This window comes from Trachypithecus francoisi, unplaced genomic scaffold (genome assembly GCF_009764315.1).
Source record: "Trachypithecus francoisi isolate TF-2019V2 unplaced genomic scaffold, Tfra_2.0 Lachesis_group21, whole genome shotgun sequence".
Taxonomy (NCBI): Eukaryota; Metazoa; Chordata; class Mammalia; order Primates; family Cercopithecidae; genus Trachypithecus; species Trachypithecus francoisi.
Window position 1 is genome coordinate 50,213,719 of NW_022681467.1, and position 26,839 is coordinate 50,240,557.

General features: G+C 41.1%; 1 protein-coding gene across 2 annotated transcripts in view; it reads left to right on the forward strand.

Annotated features, from left to right (window-relative positions):
• The first annotated feature begins 485 nt into the window (after positions 1 to 485).
• Positions 486 to 26,839, forward strand: part of DOK5 (docking protein 5) — a 172,909-nt gene continuing 146,555 nt past the window's right edge. For both annotated transcript variants that reach the window (XM_033186791.1, XM_033186789.1), the window contains exon 1: positions 486 to 1,012. In XM_033186791.1, the coding sequence (XP_033042682.1) occupies positions 947 to 1,012 (66 nt within the window). In that variant the 5' untranslated portion in view covers positions 486 to 946. The remainder of the gene's footprint in view (positions 1,013 to 26,839) is intronic.

A 26,839-nucleotide genomic window follows, 5' to 3' on the forward strand; every position in this document is an offset into this window, starting at 1 on the left:
TTGCTCTGGGGTCAGGCTTTGGGGACAAACAGTGATGAGGTTAAGTCTCAGCCCCCTGGGAAACACACTCAGGCGGGAAAGACAGGCTCAAACAGGGAAACTGTGGCAAATGATACCAGCGAGGGCTGGGTCCCTGACACCAAGGAAACCCAAGGAAGCATTTAGTTTAGGCGGTGACAATATCCCTCTCCTCAGATGCCAAGGTCAAGGCGAGTCGCAGCAACACCATCTCCCCAGACACACACGCAAAATCGGCCCTTCTCGGGCAAAGGGCAGGGGCTGAAGGGAGAGGCGGGGTAGGCGGCGGCTGGAAAAAAGTGAAATTTCCTCTCCTCCTAAGTCACCTGAGCGAGGAGAGTGGGCGCTATCTCCTAGGCTGTGGGCGAGGTGCGGGGGCGGCGGGGGCACGCTTTGGGTCTGCCAGGAGGGGAGGGATCGGAAGGGGAAGCGGGGAGGGAAAGGTGGGTGGGAGGCGCGGGGAGCGCGTTCCAAGGCGGCTGCTCGCGGGTGGCCGCAGCCCGGTGCTGGGACTCGCGCGGCTCCTCCTCTCAGTCCCCCACCCCTTCCTCCTCCTTCCTCTTCCTCCTTCCTCCTCCTCCTCCTCCTTCTCGGCCCCGGGAGGAGGCAGGGCTGGATCCCTCAGCCGCCGCCGCTCCTCCTCCTGGCAGGCCGGCCGCGAAGTCAGCTGACGCAGGCGCTCCAGCCTCGCCTCCCCGCGCCGCGCTCTGCGCTCCCCGAAAGTGGCTGCAAGCTGGCCGCCCACTCTCAGGGTTGGGGGACAGAGAAAGTGATGTGCGTCTTCTAGAGCCTTGCCCAGCGCCGCCGAAGCAGCTTCACCTCTCCAACTTTCTCCCACCGACTGCTTGTCTTGACCCTGCCCTCCACCCTCCCCAAAGCCACTTCGGGTGCGCGCTGTTGGGTAAAGGGGGGTCACCGGCTGTCTGGGATGGCTTCCAATTTTAATGACATAGTGAAGCAAGGGTACGTGAGGATCCGGAGCAGACGCCTCGGGGTGAGTATCGATCCTCTCCGTGTTGCTGTTCGCCGGTTCGATTGTCTCTTTCCTGAGCCAGCATCCCTGGAGGGTGGACGGAGAGTCCCCGGCCGCGGGCCGGAGAATTACGCGGTGGCTTTCTCAGCCGAAACCCGCGTCTCCGGGGCTGTCACTGTAAGGCCAGCGTCTAGGTATGTAATGGATCTATCTTTATCTCTTGGATGACTTGGCTTTCTGATGGTGGCCGCGTGTTGGGCTTCAGTAGCCACTGGAGCCCATCTACTCGGAATAAATATTTCTCGGTAGCCATGGAAGTTGGAGCTGAGAAACCCGGGCGGGGGTGCCTGCCGGATGCCCCCGGTTCCCCTCTTTTCCCACTCGCCGCCAACTTAACTTTTCCAGGGGTTGGACTGGCCGGTTGAGAAAGAGGACACGCATACTCGGTGTGAAAGAGGTCACGAACCCTCTGACCCCAGGGAGAGATTTCTGCCAAGTGTAAGGTGTCTTTGGACTTCCCCGCCTCTGTCCGAGGTGTCGTGTCAACGGCGGTGCGGACTGGCCTCTGACTGGGGCCAACTTGAGTAGATACTTGAATCTGGATTTTCCCTGGTTCGAAGCCGGGGTGGTGGATTTCTGTTGCTGTAATACACCCTGGAGGTCCACGGGAGGGTTATTTACGTGGAACCTAATACCTGGCGTAGCGCAAGTGCTCCCTACGTAGGTCCTGAAAGGAAGAATGAATGAATCTTAGGGCACTTGGGGACGGATGTTGACACAGGCTAGCTGCTTCCTTAAAACTCCCTCTCTTTCGCCCCTTTCTCTCTGGCTCTTCCCTGGAGAAGGCTTCAAGAGAGAACCCACCCTTCCTCTCCTTGGGCCTGAATGATGGTGAAAGAATTCTTGAGAGAAAGGGAAGATACTGGAATGATTTTTTTATTTCCTAAAAATTTCAAACTAGGTCCCTCATTTCTCTTTGCCTCCTGTCAAGTGTTATCGCTGTTTTAGTTGATCCTGTGCGTTTGGGCCAGACATAGCGGGTGAAAACTGGGGGTGGGGAGGTGCGGGGGTGGGGAGGGGAGAGAAAATATCCTTTAGTGTAATGCCTGAAATAATTATAATGTCAGTAATCGTGTGGAATGCCCCTATTGATAATGAGTGGTAAATTGAATAGCTTTCTCTACAAATATGTGTCATTTGGCATCTTTCTCTTACTTGGTCTTTGGACTGTTTTAATGTGCCAGATACTTTTACTGAAAACTGAAAAGAAATTTCACAGTAGTAAACTCAGCTAGGGAGGGAAGCCCTGTGGGGAGGAACATCCACAATTATTATAAAACTCTTGCCTAATTCGTTTTGGTCTTTTTCTTTTCTTTTCTTTTTTTTCCCCCTGCTGGTGACCATGTTTTAGCAATTATGTCCTGTGTTATTGTGAATATATACATATGTAATTAGGGAGAAATGCAACAGAACTCAGCATTTCCATCAGCTCTGCCAAAGTTTCCTTGGTTTTCTTTTCTGCTATGCAAATATTCTCATCTGCAAGAGCACCCATTGTTGGGGTACTTTACTGAGTGACTCCCATGTAAGGGGCAAACAATAATAGGAACTTTCTATTTTTGGTATGCTTATAGGCTGGCCAAGTGTTACAATTTTAAGGGGTGTAAGTTAAAAAAAAACCCACCATTCTAATTTAGCTTTACTCCATCATGTCAATGGAAGGAATTGGTACGAGACATCCATTCTCTGTTAGGGAGCATTGCAATGGGAAGACATGCATTATTAATGCATATAATATGAATTATTCATAAGGATCAGAGTTTATGCCAAATTGTGACACATGGTAATTTATTTGAAAGACTGGTTACCATCACTTTCTTGTTTGTGGTAACTGAGATTATTTTTTGTAAATTATTACAATTGACACAATATAGCCTTATGTGTGTGCCAACATTTATGGACAGATATTTGAAGCAGAAGGAGCAGAAATACAGTTTGTATTTGTTTTATATTTTATAACATTTTTGATGCTAGTGAGCAGTATACTTTCTCAAGATTTATTCTTTTTTGTCTGTGTTCACATTCAGACTTCAGAATATCTATTGAATTATGGTTATTGCTGATGGACAGAAAAGGTCAAAAATATGATCAAATAAATCTGGTCTTATTTGTTAGCATTGGTTTTCTCACCAGTTAATTTTTAAAATATTCTTATGGTATGATTTACAAAAGAGGCTGATTACATAGTTGCCAGAACACAGTGCAAACCAAAGTTTTAGTGGAGGCTGCAAATACTGGTCAAGGATGCTGTAGGGAATTGGCATGGGGACCCTTTGTCCACAGGAAGGAATGTTAGTGGTGTTAATCTAGGCTACATATAGCCTAGAACAGCATGAGACAGGTATATTCTATGAACATGTGCAAGTCTCAAAGAGAGGTAGGGCATTTATTTTGTCTAGAACAGAATACGCACTTGGTAAGTTCATGCTGAAATATGCACTGAACTATATAGTGCATGGATGGTCTTGCCATTTATAACCTTCTTTAGGAACTAATACAACAGCAGTTTTATTAATGGAATCCAGACCATGTTTGGGAGGGTTTATTATTAAATACAAAAACATTTCATGGTAAGCAGCTGTTCCTTGTGCCAAGGAATAAATGCTTCTTCAGATTTGGAGAAAGAGGGGAAGGGAACGCGTTCTGCTTCTATTGTTTGTTGACTTTTGACCTTTTTTGGCCTCAGTTTTCTAGTCTGTACAATGAGTACTATTTAGTGATGTTCTTGGGAACATTAAATGAGATATTTGTGAAAATGCAATGAAAGTCTAGAACATTGATTCTACTTGTATCTTTTTTTTAAATCAAAGATGAATTAGGATTGGTAGACGGATACAGAAATTATCTATTTCCTTCTCTTTCTATGTAGAAGTGTACAAAGGCATAAATGTTTATGCAGCTCCATATTTTTTCAATGGATGAAACTTTTACATATTATATACATATATGTGTATGTGTGTATTTTTATACATAGGAATAAATATATACATACAACATAGGTATATATTGTATAATATATAATATACATATGTATTTATACATGTGGTTTTTTTAACAGGATGGGAAACATTCTAAAAGCATTCCCATTCAAATGGGTCACAGATAAGTGGTCACCTTCATTTGAAATCCTAAAGAGTTTAAATGATTAAACAATCAAATATGTATAGATTTATTCTCTTCTTTAAGTATCAAAAAGCTTAATGAAATACGATTCATTTAACTCAAGAGTTTCAATATCTTCACATCTGTATTCCCCGGCTTAATCCCCATTGGTTCCTGGAGGTCTCCAGCTGTGCCCTAGGTACCAAATTTGTTCAGGAATGTCGATGTTACTATTGGGGGGGCTGGGGGCAGGAGGGGAGCAGCTGTCTATAATTATCTGACTAATCCACAAAATGCACTAAAAATTTCTTTTTAGGGGAGAGGCAAATCAGGCAATTTGTATGACATTAACCTGCTGAATGTGTGACTTAGATGGCATCATATAACAGTTCTCACTTTGTTTCTTTCCTTGCAATGGAGAGGATTTTCCATCAATCATTGTCATGGCTCGCCCACAGTGCAAGTTCAGAATGGAAACTCGGGTCTGTTTATCTACACATAATCCCTCAGTTACTTGCTTTTAAGTGACATTTCTGTGCTCTTGTCTACCAAGGACTTATCAGCTTGGACCTCTTCTCTGTCCTCCACTCATGTAACTTCTGCTGTCTACCTCACATCTCCACTTGGATGACTCACAGACCTGCTGTTCCTGGAGTCCTCCCCATCTTAGCCACTAGAGGTCCCAGCATTTTGGTTGCAAAGGGAAACATCACAAGCAAAGCTTGGTGTCACTTCACTCTTCTCCCCTCATCTCCCACCCCTACAGGCAATGCATCAGGAGATCTTGTGGGCTGTATCTTTGAAATATATCTAGAATCCAGCTCTCACCTCACACTATCCACTGCTACCACCCTGGTCCAAACCCTCCTCATCTCCTCCCTGTAACATTGCAACAGTCTTCTAATTTGACTTCCTGCCTACACTCTTGCTCCCACCAGTGCCTTCTCAATATGGCAAAGTGTTCCTTTGGAAATGTAAGAAAGGTCATGTCACCTGGCTGCTGAAGCTGTCAGAGGCGTGAGAACCAGAGCAACTCCATCTTAAACAGGAACCGGGTAAAATAAGACTGAAACCTACTGGGCTGCATTCTAAGTTACGGCATTCTAAGTCACGGGATGAGATAGGAGGTCGGCACAAGATGCAGGTCAGAAAGACCTTGCTGATAAAACAGGTTGCAGTAAAGAAGCCGGCCAAAACCCACGAAAACCAAGATGGCCATGAGAGTGACCTCTGCTTGTCCTCACTGCTACATGGCGCTACCCCCACCAGTGCTATGACAGTTTACAAATACCATGGTAACGTCAGGAAGTTACCCTATACGTTCTAAAAAGGGGAGGCATGAATGATCCATCCCTTGTTTAGCATATCATCAAGAAATAACCATAAAAATAGGCAACCAGCAGCCCTCGAGGCTGCTTCGTCTTTGGAGTAGCCATTCTTTATTCCTTTGCTTTCCTAATAAACTTGCTTTCACTTTACGGACTTGTCCTGAATTCTTTGTTGTGAGAGATCCAAGAACCTTCTCTTGGGGTCTGGATGTTACCCCTGTCTGGTAACAAAACCACTGGTGACTTTCCATATACTGCAGAGAAGTCTTACAATGGGCCATGAGGCCCTATGCTGCCCCAGAACCCTTTCTTTTACTCCCAGTTATCGTCTCCTGACTTGCTCTCTCACCTCCTTCAGCCTTTTCTCAGCTGCTACCTTTTCAGTGAGGGCTTTCAGGTATCTATCTATCTATCTATCTATCTATTTTTTTTTTTTTTTTTTTGACGGAGTCTCGCTCTGTTTTCCAGGCTGGAGTGCAGTGGCACGATATCGGCTCACAGCAGCCTCTGCCTCCTGGGTTCAAGCAATTCTCCTGTCTCAGCCTCCTAAGTAGCTGGGATTACAGGCATGCGCCACCACACCCAGCTAATTTTTCTGTTTTTAGTAGAGACGGGCTTTCACCATGTTGGTCAGGCTGGTCTCGAACTCCTGACCTCGAGATCCACAAGCCTCGGTCTCCTAAAGTGCTGGGATTACAGGTGTGAGCCACCGCGCCTGGCCTCAGACCACTCTATTTTGTTTCTTCTCCCTCTCCTTTCCTTCTTTCCCTGCCCCTTTTTCTCCCTAGACTTGTTACCCCCTCCTTCATTTATTTTTGTATTGTCTATATACTGCCAAGGACATGTGAGGCTCCGTGAGGGCTGGGGACTTGTTTCTGTCTTCTTTAATCATAGCTGTACCCCAGTGCCTAGTACGGGGCCCAGCACAGAGTGGGCATTTGATGAAGGTTTGTGGAATAAATTAAGGACCCCATCACTGTGTAGTGGCTTAAGAGCATAGGCTCTGACATGTGACTGTGTTAAAATCCCAACTCACTGGCTGGTTATGTGACTAGAACATAGGCTCTGACATGTGACTGTGTTAAAATCCCAACTCACCTAATAGATGGGTAGTAAGAGCTTAACAGGTGGTAAGAGCTTAACATAAAGAGCTTAACACAATGCTTGACACAGTAAAAACCCAATTAATGTTTATTAGGGCTCTCACTTCTACTTCCAGTGTAGTTAGAGACAATGACACTTAACTGGTTATTATTTTCACTGTTTCTACTGCAATTGTTCTTATCCTCAAAGAACTTTTTTTTTTTTTAGTTAGGAAAATGAACTTAGTACAAGTACCAAATGTTGCTTGGCATTGATGGTTGATACAGAAGGAATTTATAAGATTTCGCCTTTATAAGATTTTTTAAGATTCTACACAAATGGCAGAGATACGGAATAAGAAGAAGTACCTCTTCAGGTAACTTCAATTCGAGTGAATTTACTGGACTAGAAGGTATTTGTGTTAACTTGGGGACCATTTTCTTTTGTGGCAGAGAAGAAATTTTAAAAACTGCTCAGCTCATGTACAGGTTTTAAAAATAAACATTTTCTAACTCTTTCACTTTATAGTTTCACCTGACCTGCTATGCCACAAAGGCTTTCATGTTTCATTGGGGTTTTTAGATTTAAATGTTCAGGAATCCATGCATTTTTAATGGTACCATGACGAAGTCATAGTCATGATATGAAAATTATACAAATAGAATAAACTCATATACTACTTTTTTCTTTTGAGATGGAGTCTCTCTCTACTGCCCAGGCTGGAATGCCCTGGCACAATCTCAGCTCACTGCAGCCTCCATCCCCAGGTTCAAGCAATTCTCCTGCCTGAGCCTCCTGAGTAGCTGGGACTACAGGCACGTGTCACTACAGCCGGCTACTTTTGGTATTTTTAGTAGAGACAGGGTTTCACCATGTTGGCCAGGCTGGTCTTGAACTCCTGACTTCTGATGATCCATCCGTCTCAGCCTCCCAAAGTGCTGGGATTACAGGCGTGAGCCACCGCGCCCAGCCTCATCATATGCTTTTGTTATTTAAGTATATATATATAGGCACATGCACATATGAACTCATGCAACTGTTCAGTAAGATATGTGAAGTTTAGTTACTCTTTAAGAACAAGAGGCTTTGGGATAACTTTACCGATATGGAAATTTATGGCCAGATAGACTGCGTATATATATATGCATCAGTCAGGATGACTCAATTATTTTGGCTCCATTTGAATCAGCTTCGTTGACATGGTTTCCATGTCAGAAGGGCTTTCCAGCTGGTATTTCAGTCATCTTCATCTGATTGTCCACGTGGATCATATGATTAATTGTGCATAAAGTCAGCCTTGACATCATCATCCCCAAAACTGATTTAAGCAAAGAGTAGCCAATTTAGTGACTTTGCATATAGACATAAACCAAATTAGTGATATGATTTTCCCCACATCTGCCAATGTATTTTCGAAATCATATTTATTAGAAGACTAGAGATATTTATTTTTAAAGCAGCTTTGTAATTTTTGTGGGGAATTGTTTGGTATTTTAAGAACTTAGTTGTCCTTGGAATATCTTTTCTTTCATTTATTTTATCATTCCTCAAATATTTCTTGAGTACCTATTCATGTTAAGCTTAATGTAAACCACCTTAAATAAGGCAGATACAATCACCATCCTCAAGGAGTTGACAATTTAATTTTGGATTTGTATTATTAACAAGAGATTAATGCATTCACCATAAAGAGGAATGAATCTGAGTAGCAGGTCAAACATTGAAGTGAAAAGATGCCTGCGGATATTTTTCTATTCTATTTTTGTGAAGTGAGGAAGGACAAGTTTGATTTTTCTCTTACTCTAGGAATTTGATCCTAGTGGGGTGGAAATCAAACCTTTGGAGACTCTAAGCTCTCAAGGGATTGTGGTGCCTCCCTCCTGCAACCGCCCATTCCTGTGAAATTCAAAATAAAATTGTGAGTTTAGAAATGCCATATGATATATGTGAATGTTTAAATTAAAATAGCTTCTTTCTAGCATGCAGATGGCTAAATTTTGAATAAGTATTTGAAAGCTGATTTTTGCAGAGCAGTTGTGGGGGCTGTCTTTATTTCACTCGTATTCTCACCCTCTATTTATGCCCTGGATCCCAGAGAACAAACATGTTAACTGTGTGTCTTGTGTGCTTAAGTAGAGTTGTTAACTAGGCTCCAGGGAGAGGATACAGGTGACTTTTCTGAGACAATGCTTTGCAGCTTGTATGAGATTCTTACAGAAGTCTGGTCTTCCCTGCCCCAGCCTCTCCCATTTCCCACCAGCTGTGCCTTCTTAAAGATTAAGATCAGGCTGGGCATGGTGGCTTACATCTGTAATCCCAGCACTTTGGGAGGCTGAGGTGGGCGGATCACCTGAGCTCAGGAGTTCTAGACCAGCCCGGCCAACATGGTGAAACCCTGTCTCTACTAAAAATACAAAAATTAGCTGGGCATGATGGCAGGCGCCTATAATCCCAGCTACTCTGGAGGCCGAGGCAGGAGAATCCCTTGAACCCAGGAGGTGGAGGTTGTAGTGAGCTGAGATCCTGCCACTGCACTCCAGCCTGGGGAAAAAGAGCGAGACTTTGTCTTAAAAAAAAGGAAAAAATTAAGATCAATATTTCATTATTTTAAATGAATTTTTATTTTAGATAATTGTTATGTTCATATGTAGTTGTAAGAAATATATGGAGAGATATTCCATGCCCTTTACCCATTTTCCCCCCAATGGCAACATCTTTCAAATTTGTAGGACAATGTAACAGCCAAGATATTGACAATGATACATTTGAGATATAGAACATTTCATCCCCTGGAGGCTCCTTCATAGTCTTCTTATATAGCTGCCTCTCCTGCCCCTGTCCCCCATATCCCTAATCCCCTGACAACCACTAATCTGTTTTCCTTTTGTCATTTTGTCATTTCAAGAATATTATGTAAAACTGGAGTCCAGGCTTGGTGGCTCGTTCCTGTCATCCCAGGACTTTGGGAGGCCAAGGCAGAATGGCCACTTGAGCCCAGAAGTTTGAGACCGGTCTTAGGCAACATAGTGAGACTGTCTCTGCAAAAAATAAAAATAGAAAATTAGCCAGGCGTGGTGGTACATGCCTGTAGTGCTAGTTACTTGAGAGGCTGAAGTGGGAGGATCACTTGAGCCTGCGAGGTTGAGGCTGCAGTGAACCGTGATCATCCCACTATACTTCAGCCTGAACAACAGAGCAGGATGAGACTCTGTCTCAGAATTTTTTAAAAAGAATATTATGTAGGCGGGCATGGTGGCTCATGCCAGTAATCACAGAACTTTGGGAGGTTGAGGTGGGCAGATCACAAGGTCGGGAGTTTGTGACCAGCCTGACCAACATGGTGAAACCCTGCCTCTACTAAAAATACAAGAATTATTCGGGCGTAGTGGTGTGTGCCTGTAATTCCAGCTACCCTGGAGGCTGAGGCGGGAGAATTGCTTGACCCTGGGAGGTAGAGGTTGCAGTGAGCAGTGGAGGTTGCGGTGAGCCGAGATCGTGCCATTGCCCTGCAGCCTGGGTGACAAGAGTGAGACTCCCTCTCAAAGGAAAAAAAAAAAAAAAGAATGTAATGTAAAAGAACCATAGAGGATGTAACGTATGGGGATTGGCTTTTTAAAAACTCAATATAATCCCCTGAGATTCGTTCAGGTTGTTGTGTGTATAAGACTGTTCTTTTGCCGGGTGCGGTGGCTCAAGCCTGTAGTCCCAGCACTTTGGGAGGCCGAGGCGGGCGGATCACGAGGTCAGGAGATCGAGACCCTCCTGGCTAACACGGTGAAACCCCATCTCTACTAAAAATACAAAAACTAGCCGGGCGAGGTGGCGGGCGCCTGTAGTCCCAGCTACTCGGAGGCTGATGCGGGAGAATGGCGGGAACCCGGGAGGCGGAGCTTGCAGTGAGCTGAGATCCGGCCACTGCACTCCAGTCCGGGAGACAGAGCGAGACTCCGTCTCAAAAAAAAAAAAAAAGACTGTTCTTTTTTCTTGCTGAGTCGTGTTCCATGGTGTGTATGTAGTTTGTTTAGACACTCACCTGTTCAAGGACATGGTTTGTTTCTGGTTTTTGGCTATCATGAGTAAAGCTGATATACTAATATCCGCGTTTGTGCAGAGATTTTCATGTGGACATAAGTTTTCATGCCTCTAGGCATGTCCAGGAGTGCAATTGCTGGGTGGTAGAGTTGTGTCTAGTTTTTAAAGAAACTGCTGAACTGTTTTCTCAGGGAGGTTGTACCATTTTACATTCACATCGGCAACGTGCAAGTGATCCGGTTTTTCTGCATCCTCGCCAGCATTCGGTGTCATCACTGTGTTTTATCTTAGCCATTCTTCTAGGTGTGTCGTGGTATCTTACTGTGGTTTTAATTTGCATTTTTGTAAAGGGTAGCAATGTTGAACATCTTTTCATGTTCCTGTTTGCCATCTGTATACCCATTTCAGTGAAATGCCTGGATTGCTTTTTTTTTTTTAGCGGTTGAGTTTTGAAAGTTCTTCATATATTCTAGACATCAATCCCTTTTAGATATGTGATTTGCAAGTATCTTCTCTCAGTCTTGTCTTGCCAGACTAATATCCTGGAGATGTTTTAATTTTTTTTGTAAGTGTTATAGTTTCATCTTTTATATTTAAGTCCATCATCCATTTTGAGTAATTTTTGTATAAGGTGTGCATTTCAGGTCAAGGTTATGCCTATGGATACACAGTTACTCCAGCACTTTTTTGAAAAGGTTGTTTTTTTTTTTTTTTTTTCATTGAGCATTTTTATGTGTGTCTTTGCCTGGGCCCTCTGTTCTGTTCCATTGTTCTATATGCCTTATATATGTACAGTGATATGTCTATATATGTCTGTATTTGTAACTATACAGTAAGTCTTGAAATAGGGCACACTGATCCCTGTCAGTTTATTCTTTTTCAAAATTATTTTAGCTATTCTATTTCCTTTGCCTTTTAATATAAATTTTTAAATAATGTCTATAACTACTAGAAATCTTCTGGGCACACTGTCTCATTCTCTACACATACACACACAATTTAATTTGTGCATTAGTTTTTTTGTGTGTGTGTGTGGTGGAAATAGCATAAGTTTGAGACTCACATTTAATTTGGGTCGCAGCTTGGCTGCTTATTGGTTCTGTGGCCTAAGGGAAAATTGCTTATTCTTTCTGATCTTTACCTTACTTATATATGAAAAATGAGGATAATATGTGAAAGATGCATATACCAGGCTCTTAATCCTGTGCCTGAATCATAGTAGAAACTCAGTGAGTCATACTACTGATTTTTATTTTTTATTGGTAAGAGGTTGAAACGATATTTTTAGTTTATTGTCTGTAAGAACCATGGCCTGGTGGAAATTAATTCACTCATATTCCAGCGTAAGAGTCATGTTTTTGATAATAAAAAATAAGGTTGCATTCTGTCTTCCTCTTGCTGTTGACTTCTGTGATATATTTTTGTAATATTGTGTTTGTTTAGGAGCCTCCAGTGAAATCCTATCTTAGAACATAAAGACTTGAATGTATTAGCCAAAATGGCAGACCTTTGATTAAAAGACTGGACACAGCCTTTTTGCCTGTTAACTCTAACAGCTTTGTCCAAATGTGAGATTTATATGTCTGGAGAGAGAATTTTAGGGTAGTAAACAACATTCAATCATAAAATGAGAAAAAGTGTTATTTATTGTTCAACATATCTCAAAGAGTTGGTGACTACTAGGGCTTTTCCTAGAGAGGACCATCCTAAGTTAGGTGCGGAGTGTTCAGGCTGACAGCATCATGTTTCATTGCATTAATTAACTTTATATTATGTTAAATTTTACATTTTCTTTCAAGTGACACTGGTTTCCAATTTCAGATAAGAATGTGTGCTTCCTCTTTAAATAAAGCTTATTTACTTAAAAAAGTAAAGTAACTTGGCCGGGCATGGTGGCTCAAGCCTGTAATCCCAGCACTTTGGGAGGCCGAGACGGGCAGATCACGAGGTCAGGAGATCGAGACCATCCTGGCTAACACAGTGAAACCCCGTCTCTACTAAAAAATACAAAAAACTAGCCGGGCGAGGTGGCGGGCGCCTGTAGTCCCAGCTCCTCGGGAGGCTGAGGCAGGAGAATGGCGTAAACCCGGGAGGCGGAGCTTGCAGTGAGCTAAGATCCGGCCACTGCACTCCAGCCTGGGCGACAGAGCGAGACTCCGTCTCAAAAAAAAAAAAAAAAAAAAAAAGTAAAGTAACTTAATTCATGTTAACTTACAGAGCAGGTATTATATGACCATGGAGTGGCAAAAATTTTGGAGGCAGGTGATAGTACACAGATGCAGTGCAAATCCAAAGGGTGCAGGGCTGAAGTTTGGGAAACTGCAGACCAGTGTACTTATTTTTTAAAATAGCTTTTCTAAGATGTCTTTACTTATAGCTGCTATATGTCATCATTTTATATAAATAACTTAAAAATTAGGTGCTCAGGGAAAAAACTCCCACGTACCCAATACCATCCTCTTACAAAACTTTCCTCTGATATCACCATGTGTATATCACTTCTCACCCCCCAAAAACTGTACAACCTTATTTTGGTTTTGCCCAAGCCCTTATTTTTTCTTCCCTTCATTCAAATGTACAATGGATACTGCTGTGATTAATAGAAAGAGAAACTAGCAAGTCTCGTGAATGGACTAACTCAAATTAGTTAAAACACTGGTATTGACTTCAATGCTTTTATTTAATACAAGTTTTCATGTTTAGAAGAGCAATTCAACTCTTAGAATTCATTTTATTATCTTAACACCATACATTCATTCAAGAAAAGAAATTCATTTTCCAAATTGTTAAGAAATCATACTTATTTGAATCCCCTCTTTATACTAATTTCTCAGTTTCCAGGTTTCTTTCCACCAAAGTGTAGAAATTTTGACTAATCCGTGAAAAAGTCACTTTTTGAGTCTGGGTTCCATTCCACTAGCAGTGGCCTCAAATGTGGAAGTTATCACGAACCTAGTCTAGTCTTCAGCATCCATTAATTCAATGTGGTGTAAAGTGAAATTGGATAGGAACCTTTCCAAGAAAGTTTGTCCTCTTGGAGAAGTCTTCACTAGTTTGATTCCATCTTGTCCATTAACTGGCTGCTCTTACTTCTGATTTTCTCCTGGCTGGCTGTCTCTTGGCATCCATATTCCTGCCTCAGAATGACTTGCCTTGACTACAACATTTAAAGTTGACTCCTCACATTCTTCTAGAACATCACCTAATTTAATTCATGTATAGAACTTAACAATTTTTTAAAATTTCTGCCATTTGTTCTCTTCTCTTTCTGTACATTTTTTTTTCTTGTTTGTTTTTCTTGTGTAAGAGAGGGAATGAACAAGATAGCCAAAGTCCTTGGCCTCATAGAACTTACTCTAAGAGACATAAGTTTTATCTTACATATATTATTTGCTTATGTATTTTTCCTTCCTTCCTTCCTTCCTTCCTTCCTTCCTTCCTTCCTTCCTTCCCTCCCTCCCTCCCCTCCCCTTCTGCCTTCCCTTCCCTTCCTTTTGTTATTAAATATGTGCATGAAGTAGGTGTTATTTTATGCCCATTTTATGAATTATTTACATCTTAGAGTAAGTTCTCTGGGGCCAGGGACTTTGGCTGTCTTGTTCGCTGCTGTATCCCCAGGTCATAGTCCTTAGTAAATTCTCAATATTTGTTAATTGAATGGATGAATGGTTTTACTTCCTGTCAGAAGAATGGAATGGTGTATTCAGATGTGAGAAGACAAATAGAAAACTGTTCCTATATCCCATCTCATTTTGCAGTAGATTCTCTTCTGAGCAGTAGAACATTTTAGAGTTTCTCATAGTTGTTTATATATAATCTGCAAATTCATCATCAGGAAATACAGCAATTAATATCAAAGGTTTGGATTTACTCCATTAAAATTAAATTTTATTTGATCTCTTTTGGAGTAGGTAATATGTACACTTGGTAGAAAATTTGAGGATACAAAGTTTATACACTGAAGAGTAGAGTTTCCTTTCATCTCCATTTCCTAGAACCATTTAGTTCCCTTTTTCAGAAGCAACCACTGTGAATAGTTTCTTCCAGAATAGTCTATATATAAGTAATTTTATGTGTGTGAGTGGGTGTGTGTGCATGCGTGTGTCTGTATGTGCGTTTACATGCAATTTTTACTTATATAGTCTTCTGAGCCATGGATTTCTTATTTAGTGATATATCATAGTTTTGAATAATTTGATAGGATTCCCCTGTATGGATATATCTTATTTGATTATTTATTGATTCTTCTTTCCTTCCTTCCTTTTATTTGTTAAATATGTGCATAAAGTAGGTGTTATTTTATGCCCATTTTACAAATTATGAAACTGAGATACTAAGAGGTTAAGTTTTCGGCCAACTCACACAGCCTTACGTGTCAGAGCCTGCGTTCAAATCCACTGTCTTTCTCTTTCATGGAACATTGGGGTAAATCCACTTTTTTTCCCTCTGTTATAAACAGTGCTACAGACCACCCTTCATCACACCCAGTGGAGATCCTGGTGGTGAATAAATTCTTAGAAGAAGTGGGACTTATTGTTCCAAGGGTATTCACATGTAGAATTTCATGAAAGTTGCTTTGGAGGATGTTCTCCAGCAATGTACAAGAAAGTCCATTTCCTCTCATTTTGTCACATTATGCCCAAGAGCTTTTTCAATGTTTTGTCAGTCTACTAGGTGAGAAATGGACTCATTTATGTATAGATTTCCCTAACTTGAGGCTGAGTTTTAGGGCATTTTATAATTAGAATCTTTTCAGTTGTGCAGGTTTTTTCTTTTAAGAGTAATATTTACTCAACTCAAAAAGTAGTTATTTAGTGAGCATTTAGAAACATATAAATCATAAGTTACTTTCTTAAAACACACATTCCTGGGAAATGGCTCTATGGAAATCTTTTACCTAGAAGGTAGGATAAATTATATGTTAGCTGTTACTGGATTTATTTTTACTCTAAAAATTAAATTATGAATTTGCACTTTTGATAAATGTATGTTGAATGAAATGATACATATATACATACACATACATATATACATATATATTTTAAATTTAATCAAATAAATACATATTGACTAATACAGCTCAGTCATATTTTTGGTCAATCTTATAAAATACTTCGAGTGTGTCTAGCTGTGTGGCAGGAGTGGGAGGGTAGGGGATGATGTGAATCTTTGTACCGAGTGCTAGATATAATTTCTGAATATTGCATTTATGTTGTTCCTAGGTATCTGGTATCTGGAGACTCCCTTTTTCTTTCTCTCTTATTTTTGTTTTTATTTTTTGAGATGGAGTCTTGCCCTGTTGCCAGGCTGGAGTGCAGTGGCGCGATCTTGGTTCACAGCAACCTCCACCTCCTGTGTTCAAGCAATTCTCCTGCCTCAGCTTCCCGAGTAAGTAGCTGGGACTACAGGCGCACACCACCACGCCCAGCTAATTTTTGTATTTTTAGTAGAGATGGGGTTTCACTATGTTGGTCAGGATGGTCTCGATCTCTTGATCTTGTGATCTGCCCACCTCGGCTTCCCAAAGTGCTGGGATTACAGGCGTGAGCCACCGCACCCAGCCTCTTTTCCTTTCTCTCTAAGCTCTGGCCACATCAGCTCCTTTTCACTCTTCAAATGATGAACTCTTTTCCGTCCATGTCTTTGCTGTCTCACGCTTCTCTTTGTCAGTAATGTTCTTCCATGGCAGGCTCTGACCTCACTGTCAGGTCAAAAGTCCCCTGCCCAGAGAACTGTTTGACCATCCAATCTCAGATGGTCTCCTTCAGGTATTCTCTGTCTCTCTCCCTTTTAATTGCATGCAGGATCATGCCTCCAACTGTAATGATTTCTTAAATTATTCATTTCTTTGTTGCTTGTTTCTTTTAGTAACCACAAGCACTGAGCGAGTCTTTTTCTGTTTTGTTCATGGCTGAATTCTTAGTGGCTAGAATACTATCTGAGCACACAGTAGGTGCTCAATAAATATTTAAGTGAAAATTGAAAACCTGAAATAACATCTTGCATGTTAAATTATGAAAGAGGTGAGTCACCCTAGCATAGAATGCATACACGTCAAGACATTCATACATGTCAAGAAATTGCAAAAGGTTTGTGGAATTCTATTGTGTGATTCTTGATTCTTGTAGTCTTTTTGCAGTATTGCAGCTGCAGTCCCCAGGACAGGCCAAACTGGTAGAACAGAAACCTGGCCAGGGTGAGAAGGGCCCAATTTTCACCCCTGTCCTACTTCTGGCCATCTGCTATGAGCAGACCAGGTCACTGAACTGCTTACACCTCAGCTTCCGCTGCAGAAGATGGAGACAGAAATGTCTTCCCTCCTTCCCCCACCAGCTGTTCACCTCTGCACAGGAAGTGTGACTGTGGATGTGAGGAGCCTCTCAAGTACCCAGAACATTCTGTTCAGTCCTAAGTGGGTGTCCCCGGCATCCACCATTGGCTTCCTGAGTGGAAAATAGCAGAGAAAACTTGGGATTTTTCTCCAAAGTTACCATGACTTGTATCAGATCCCAAACAACTGAATTTATTATTTCCTTTGGATTCCAAGAGTGATCTGATATTAGAAAAAGCAGAGTTTAATTTCTGGCAAAGAATGGCAAAAAATGGAAGAAAGAGAGAGAAAGTGAAAGAAAGAGAAAAAGGAAGAAAGACACAGGGAGAGAAAGAAAGAACATTGACCCACTCTACAACAAAGGATATCATATACATAGATGACGTGTATGTCATATTTATAAATTCATATGTCATATATAAAAATTCTTTTAAATTAACCAGTATTTTATATTATATATACATGATAGAGAAATAAAACAATGCAAAATAGGATAGAATGAAAAGAAAAATTTTCTCCAACCCCAGACTGGTCTCACTTCCTGGGATTAGTCATTCTTAGTAGATTCTTGTATCTTTGTACAGAGATGTTTATTAGAGGCAAGCATAAAAGTGCGTGTACTTGTGTGTATATGTGTAATTTGTCTTACACACATGGGTTCATACTGTACAATCCTGCAATATACTTTGTCCCTTTTAACTTATGTTGAAACACTTTTCAAAAATTTTTAAGAATGGTCAATATTCATTTTTTCCTATGTCACAATTTCTTTGATGTCGTCCACTAACAATGGACATTTTTAGGTAGTTTCCAGTTTTTGCTATATAAATGATGAGGTAGTGACATCCCTGACTATACACTCATGCATACTGATACTGTATTTCTAAGATAAGTCCTAAAAAGGAAGTTATCTTACAAAGTTGTGTACATTTACACTTTTGAGGAATAATATGAAATTTTTTTCAAAGAGGTTGTACCAGGTACACTCTGATAAAGAGTGCTTGTAAGAGTGTGGCTTTGTGTGTGTGCGAGCATGTGCGCGCGCGCGTGTGTGTGTGTTTTAGGAGCAGAGGGAACAGAGAGAACAACCTTTTAAAGGATGTTCTTGGCCAGGTACGGTGGCTCACACCTGTAATCCCAGCACTGTGGGAGGCCACAGAGGGTGGATCACTTGAGGTCAGGAGTTCAAGATCAGCCTGGCCAACATAGTGAAACCCTGTCTCTACTAAAAATTACAAAAAAAAAAAAAACAAAATTAGCCAGGAGTGGTGGCGGGTGCCTGTAATCCCAGTTACTCGAAAGGCTGAGGCAGGAGAATTGCTTGACCCTAGGAGGCGGAGGTTGCAGTGAGCCGAGACTGAGCCACTGCACTCCAGCCTGGGTGACAGAGTGAGAATCTGTCCCCCTCCAAAAAAAAAAAAAAAAAAAAGGATGTGTTTGTCCGTCTGCTCCTTAGCTCAATCCCCCACTCCCCAAATCTGTTCTCTTTATGGCAAATTGATTACCTAAAAATTGAACCTAATCCTATCCTACCTTTCTTACAACTTTCCAGTGCCTTCCCCTTTCACATGAATATCTCTGAAATATACTCAGGACTGTGTGGCCCAGAGCCTGCTGCATTCACTCACTGTGTCACACCATACTCCCCAAAATCAGTGCACGAGCCCAACACACCTCCTTTAGTTCCTCTAGTAGCCACATGCTCTTTCCTTTGTCACCATGCTTATATGTGCTCTTCCTGTTGACTAGCAAATTCTTCCCCTTACTCTTAGTTTCTCTAATTACTGCTCATCTTGAAAATCCAGGCTGGGATGTCATTGATTTGGAGATGCTTTTTCTGACACATCCGCATCTAAATGGTAGGGTTAACCTCTTGCTACAGGTGAACATGTAAATTTAATTAAAATTAAATACAAATGTAAAAACCCAATCCTAAGTCACACTAGCCACATTTTAAGTGATAAGTAGTCACGTACATAGTCATCAGTGGCTACTATATTGGACAACACAGATATATTTCCAGGCTGAATGCAGTGGCTCAGGCCTGTAATCCCAGCACTTTGGGAGGCTGAGGTGGGAGGATCGCTTGAGGCCAGGAGTTTGAGACAAACCTGGGCAACTTAAGGAGACCCCCATTTCTACACAAATTAACTTAGTTGGGTGTGGTGGCTGGCATCTGTAGTTCTAACTACTCAGGAGGCTGAGGGGGGAGGATCGTTTAGGCCTGGGAGTTGGAGGCTGCAGTGAGCCATGATCATGTCACTGTACTCCAGCCTGGGTGACAGAGTGAGACCCAGTTTCAAAATAAAAATTAAAAATTAAATAAACTATTTCTATAGTTGTAGAGAATTCTATTGGACCGTGCTACCCTATAGCCCTATATTACTTCTTCATGACACTCATGGCTTAAAAGTATTTGAGAGTGTTGTTTTGATGATTTTGGCCTCATTAGCCTGTGAGCTTCACAAGGGCACAGCTTGTCTTGCTTCTTGCTTTTTGCCGTATATTAAATGTTCAATAACTATCTGTTGAATGAATAAATGAGTAAATGAATTAAAGAATTCCTCCTAGCTCTTAGCTTTATTGCCATATTCTTAATGTTCAGTGGACCTCCTAGGAAGGAGCTGGATGTTCTACACTTTTGCCCATTTCCTTCAAAACTGCAGTTGGATACCTTAGCAAGACTCATTCATCTGGGGATATTTAGCCTTTCCTGTTAGGCTTGACATTTCAGAATCCATTGCTTAACTGTGGGAAGACTGACCATGATTGAGCTAGACCTGTGTAGTGAGCATAGTTTTAACAGTTTGCTTCCCACATCTCCATCCCTGTCTTAATGACTGAAGCATTCCTTCTCCCAGCTGCCTGGGGTGTGATTCAGTGACAACTTGCAGCTGAGCTGGTACTTAGTTGGGTGTGGTGGCTGGCACCTTTAGGCAAGGTAGCTTGGCCCTTGGTTCTCCCTTTATTTTACCCAATGTTCTCAAAACTAAAATGGCTCTTTAATTTTCATAATATGGAAATTTGGTAGATCATATTTTATTTATTATCTTGTTAAAATGCCCCAGTCTCCTCAGTACATTCGTACACTGAAAAAAAATCTTTGGAAGCCCTTACTGAGAGTGTATCACAGCTGACCTGTGCCCGCCCTTGACTCCCTCCAAGGTGCTGATCCTGAGGGCCCTCCCCAGTCAACACCCCACATGCAGATCTCCTTCTTGGAATCTGCTCCTGGAAAACCCAGTCTCCAGCAACCTGACGTGTCATTGCAAATCTGCAACTTTAGACCAACCTTCTAAAGAGGGATTCAAGACCTTTTGCAAGAATCAGGCTTGATTTGTTGGCCCATGGTTCTCCCTTTATTTTACCCAATGTTCTCAACACTAAAATGGCTCTGTAGTTTAATTTTCATAAAATGGAAATTTGGTAGATCATATTTTATTTATTATGTTGTTAATAATGTCCCAATCTCCTCAGTAGATTCATACACTAAACAAATAAAAAAGAAAATCCCTTAACTGGTTCATTACATTGAATTTGCACTGGTTAAAGGGATAGTACCAACCGTGTTTTTCTCTGGGAGGAAGAGGCTCCAAACAGTAAGCAAGATTTCTATGCCTTAAAGAAACGTTACTTTAGCGTTTTTTGCATCAAAGGCCTAATAACAGCTCTTCCTGAGTACCTGTTTATATCACCATGAAAACGGAATGCTGGTTATAGCTCACTGTAGCCAGAGGGAAGAGAGATGCCTTTGTCGGTGGGGTTGATTCCACTTTAATCCTGAACAGGGTATTTGGCCATCAAGTAGCCTACTGACTAAGGGGAGACAATTTTATTTTATTTTTTTCTCATAACTGTCAATTTTACTGGGCAGCTATACATATCTGGGGAATATTTCTATAATAGATGGAATTATAGAAGTTATGCTGACAAGACAAGCAGATGCTTTGAGATTGATTAAATATTTAGAAAGAAGTGGCTGGGTGCAGTGGCTCACGCCTGTAATCCCAGCACTTTGGGAGGCCAATGTGGGCTGATCACCTGAGGTCAGGAGTTCAAGACAAGCCTGGCCAACATAGTGAAACCCTATCTCTACAAAAATTAGCCAGGCATGATGGTGGGTGCCTGTAATCCCAGCTACTTGGGAGGCTGAGGCGGAAGAATTGCTTGAACCCGGGAGTCGGAGGTTGCAGTGAGCCAAGATCGCGCCTTTGCACTCTAACCTGGGTAACAGAGCAAGACTCCATCTCAAAAAAAAAATTAGAAGTACATTTCCCGGGCTCCTGGGGTACCTCTTAGTGAGATTGACAATTTTACACATAGGACTGTTCTTTATCATACAGAAGTAAATTTCTGAAGTTAAATTCATTTTAGAGTGACAGACACAGGATCAAGTGTGTGTGAAGCAGATTGGACATTTTATTGGCGTTAAATTTTGAAGTTAGTTTTCAGACACAGATGAAGTTGAATATTATAAAGATGAAGAAAAGACCTTTTGTTAGACTAATTGCTCTAATATTAACTCAAGAATGGGTCAACTTTCTGCAAGTTAAGGTCATGCATTCTAGGGAATTTGATCTTGATTTTAAATAGGCGTTATGAATACAAAGTTAGAAACGCCAGTTTCTCCTTTTATCTTCCAAAGGTTTAGACTGAGAAAGGCACTGGCATATTAGCTGGAGAAAGACTAATAGGAAAGATATAAGGATTATTAAAAATGTGTCTTACTATTCTCTGATCTAAAGAGGCATGCAAGTGAAGATTATATTAAATTTAAGGGAGAACATATTGGATGAATAACATCAGTTCAAGTTTTGAAATCCTTGAAAAGAAAAAAAGAGCCAGACGCAGTGGCTCATGCCTGTAACCCCAGCACTTTGGGAGGCTGAGGTGGGTGGATCACGAGGTCAGGAGATCGAGACCATCCTGGCTAACATGGTGAAACCCCATCTCTACTAAAAATACAAAAATTAGCCAGGCATGGTGGCAGGTGTCTGTAGTCCCAGCTACTTGGGAGGCTGAGGCCGGAGAATGGCATGAACCCGGGAGGTGGAGCTTATAGTGAGCCAAGATTGTGCCACTGCACTCCAGCCTGGGCAACAGAGAGAGACTCCATCTCAAAAAAAAAAACAAAAAACAAAAAACAAAAACAGCCGGGCGCGGTGGCTCAAGCCTGTAATCCCAGCACTTTGGGAGGCCGAGACGGGCGGATCATGAGGTCAGGAGATCGAGACCATCCTGGCTAACACGGTGAAACCCCGTCTCTAAAAATACAAAAAAAAAAAAAAAACTAGCCAGGAGAGGTGGCGGGCGCCTGTAGTCCCAGCTACTTGGGAGGTTGAGGCAGGAGAATGGCGTAAACCCGGGAGGCGGAGCTTGCAGTGAGCTGAGATCCGGCCACTGCGCTCCAGCCTCGGCGACAGAGCGAGACTCCATCTCAAAACAAACAAACAAACAAACAAACAAACAAACAAAAAACCCACAAAAAACCCAGCATAAATAGATATTTAGAGTACAGAGAGATTTGATGTTAACTTCTCTGATCCATGTACTTTACTGATGGGGAAACTGAGGGCAAGTGAGATTTCATGATTTCTCTAAGATTCTGGTCTCGTAGTAACCACATCTTTAAGCTGTAAAACATATAACCTGGTGGGTCAGAGCATAAACCTCTGTGGGAGGTGGTGGACAGGCAGATCTTTCTATACCGTGGTTGCATTGTGATTCTGGACATGTTACTTAACCTCTCTTAATTTCTGTTTCCTCAGTTAGACAATGTCAATAATTATGGTTCCTGAATCAGAGGGATGTCTTGAACATAGTAAAATAGTTGCTGTAGAGCATTTTCATAACATATTAGCTACTTTGAAAAGCAGATTCTGAAGTTGGGGACCATGGCTGGTTGTTCACCTGGATTCCTAAGCCCTGGAACATAGTGGGTCCTTAATGAATCAATGAAAGAATACCACAAACCAGAATGTAGAGACTCTGCTTCATGCACTATGTAGGCTAAACTTGTCATCCATTTAAAATGCCAATTTAAACAGTCTTACATTTGAACAACATGCAACTACTTTACTTTTGGACTATCTAGTTCTGAACTCATAATTGAAGTGTAAACTTGTGTAACAAGCATAGGTAACATCTTCTAAATGGAGGAGTGGAAGGTGAAAAGGTGGCATAATCTGTTATGAGACAAAAAAAATCACCCACTAATGAGTTTGACGTTTTCATGTTTTGCTCTATTCTATGTTACTCCATTTGCTATATCTTGTAGAAAATTGTCCTGACATATTGTGGAGTAGGAGGAAAAAAGCAAGTGTCAGAAAAAAAGGAATTTTGGCACAAATGTGTCCACATGTATATTTCTGCATGCTTGTAGGAAAATGAAGAAAGGAAAGGCTTTTGATAGTAACTATGGTAAAAGAACTATGTTTTCCTTGAAGGGGTGGAAGTGAGTTGAGTGGTCATTTGCTTTTGTATGTTTGTGCTTTTGTATTTATTTATCTGCTTATATAGTAATCTATATTACTTATTCATTTATACAGTGTACATTCTTAGCTTTTGTAATACAATAAAACAATATAATGACTCTAATTGACCAGAGACAAGGAACTGTTGTTGGGAGGTGATTTTTTTAATGAACCTATTTAAGTCAAAATATTTTGAAAATCCCTTCTCTATGTAATAAGGGTGCATACTCATATATTGTATTGTGTTGTCTTAAAAGACATCATCCAGTAACATCGCTAAACTTTTCTCTTATGTATCTTTTGGGACCTTGGAGAGCGACAGATCATGTTCATCCATATGTAAATTAATCCATTTGTCACTTTCACTGTGTATTTTGTGTTGCAGGAGAATTAGTGAGGCGGTGTTACTTCCTGCACCTTAGCATAATTATTGTGGCATTGTCAAAAACAGTATAAATCTTGACATTTACAATGGAATATATTTTCCTTTAGTGACCATTACTAATGTTGTTTTAATTAAAAGCACTGATAGCTGAGGGTTTTCAGCAACATCTCTCCCACTGTCATAAATCAGAGGATTAAATTGTCTTATTTCATATCCTACTATGTTTACCGAGGGAACAATAGCAATTCTAGTTTGTCAATGGAGAGAAAGATGGGATTTGGATTCATCTGCTCATACATTTAAGAATTGCACTTTGGGTCAGTGAGAGACTGTGGTCAGATTGAACAATTGGGAAGAGGAAGTTGGGTCATATTTTCAGAGTAAATCAAGCCGATTTGAAAGTAAAATGTACCTTGATCATTTGTTTACTTTAAATTTTTGTCACACTGCAAGTGTTGGTGTTTGCTCCTTATGTAGCAAAATTACATTCAATATTTAAGGGCCATGATCCTGGTGAATTGTATAAAGAGCATGTTTTGTTTAGGACAAGAATAGAAAGTGAGGAAGGAGAAAATCATGTTCCGTTGAGCTTATTTTATTCACAAGGTAATATTTTTACAGATTTTGGCTCTTTAGCCAAAAAAGATTTTTGTCCCCCCATGGAAGAATAAAGCCATCTAACTGCCACTTAAGTGCAGTCACTTGTAATGCAGATATAGAAATACGGAAATATTGACAGATATGAGCTATATGCATCAGCATTCTAGTTTGAAATTAATAATAATGAGACACTGACTAATAGCTGGTTCCGTATAGCACTATAGGCATGTACAGGGTAAACAGTTACTACCGGTGACCCTGATTTCATGGATGAAGAAGTTGGGGATCAGAGCACTGTCAAAGCTTGTCCTAGGCCACATGGTCAAGAGAGATGAACCTAGAATTTGAGTTTGGGAATGTTTAATTAATTCTTAATTTAACTCTTGGGATAAGGTTTAAACATTGCTGTTACTACCTTGGGAGGGAGAGGAGGATTCTTACATGCCATGCTAGATTTTCTGTATTCATCATCTTTTTTATTCTCTTTTCACTAATCCTTTAAGGCATATGTTATTAACTTCATTTAAGTTTTCAGGAAACTCAGGCTCCAAGAGTTTGGAAGTTGTCCAGAGTAATGGATGGGGTAAAGGATTGGATAGAGTTCAAATTTGTATTTGCGGTACCGGTGTCCAAGCTAGTTCTGTTAATTATACCTACCGTGGTACAGACAGACCTAGAAGTCTCATCAGAATGCTGGATGGATGAGGAAGTGTGGGTGAGTTAGGCATCACCCACAAGCACTGCATCTGTGAATGTTCTGCTAATATGGCAGTTATTGTACTGCTATGGAGCCAATAATAGTGGAATTATTACTGAGTGGGAGGCTCTCTGTTTCACTTATGTTGTCTCTTTGGCCAATTTAAAAAGACCTCTGTGTACATTAGTAAGGTTAAGACGCAGATTAGTCAATCAAATTTACACAAACAAGATGCTCACATCCACGTTTATGGTTAATCACATTACTTGACCAAATAGCAATAGAGCATAATGGTTAAATCTGGGATTGAATTGAGTCTCAGTCGATTCTGATGTGTTGTTATTGAACTCATTTTACAGATAGAGAAGTTTGGGCTTGGAGGGATGCACAATTTACTGAAGGTTGCCCAGCTTGGAACAGGAGGAGCGAGGGGCTCAGATCCATGCCTTCTCTGCTTAATCGCTGCTATATTTATGCATAGCCCTGTAGCCAATCCTTGTAATATATATATATATTTTTTTTTTTTTTTTTTTTTTTTTTTTTGAGATGGAGTCTCGCTCCCTAGCCCAGGCTGGAGTACAGTGGTGCGGTCGCGGCTCACTGCAAGCTCCGCCTCCCGGGTTCACGCCATTCTCCTGCCTCAGCCTCCTGAGTGGCTGGGACTACAGGCGCCCGCCACCACGCCCAGCTAATTTTTTGTATTTTTAGTAGAGACAGGGTTTCACCGTGTTAACCAGGATGGTCTCGATCTCTTGACCTCGTGTTCCGCCCACCTCAGCCTCCCAAAGTGCCGGTGTTACAGGTGTGAGCCACCACGCCCGACCAATCCTTGTAATTTTAATATTAGTAACAGGGCTAGCCGAATACCCCAGGTTACCACTTAAAGATTGTCCCTTTTAGATATGTTCTTGAATTGCTTTATTTACCTGATCCTCTGAAAATGAGGAGAAACTTGAAGAAGTTGCTAAATAAAAAAGTTAAAAAGTGGATTTTTAAGGAAACCAAAGTTAATGCCGTACAACCGACTTGAAAAACAAAGGAAGAAGATGCAGGAGGGATTCGAGCATTCTTTGTGGGTTTATCTAGGAAAAAAGACTAAAGCTAAATTCCATAGTTACAATCTTTAGACGAATCTTAATAACCAAGATCAACTGCAATATAATAAACTAAATTTGAACACTAGACACAAAAATAATAGGGAAGACCACATAGATGTCAACAAACGTTTTTATTCTTTTTTATTGTCATTATTTTGCTGAATTTTACAATATTTTCCCTTTAATAAAATAATATAAGCCTACTGCACCAATACAAAATTATCATTTTGATATATCATACCCAGTGTATTTTTTTTTTTTTTTTTTTTTTTTGAGATGGACTTTCTCTCTTGTTGCCCAGGCTGGAGTGCAATGGCACCGTCTCCGCTCACCGCAACCTCCGCCTCCCAGATTCAAGTGATTCTCTTGCCTCAGCCTCCGGAGTAGCTGGGATTACGGGCATGTGCCACCATGCCCGGCTAATTTTGTATTTTTAGTAGAGACAGGCTTTCTCCATGTTGGTCAGGCTGGTGTCGGACTCCCAACCTCAGGCAATTTGCCCATCTCGGCCTCCTGAAGTGCTGGGATTACAGGCATGAGCCAACTGCACCTGGCCGTGTATATTTTTAAATGTATTTTGTTACGTTGTAAATATTTCCCCAAATCATCATTTTAACTTTAAAACTGTGAGGTTGAAGTCTGTGATGACTAGGTACATAA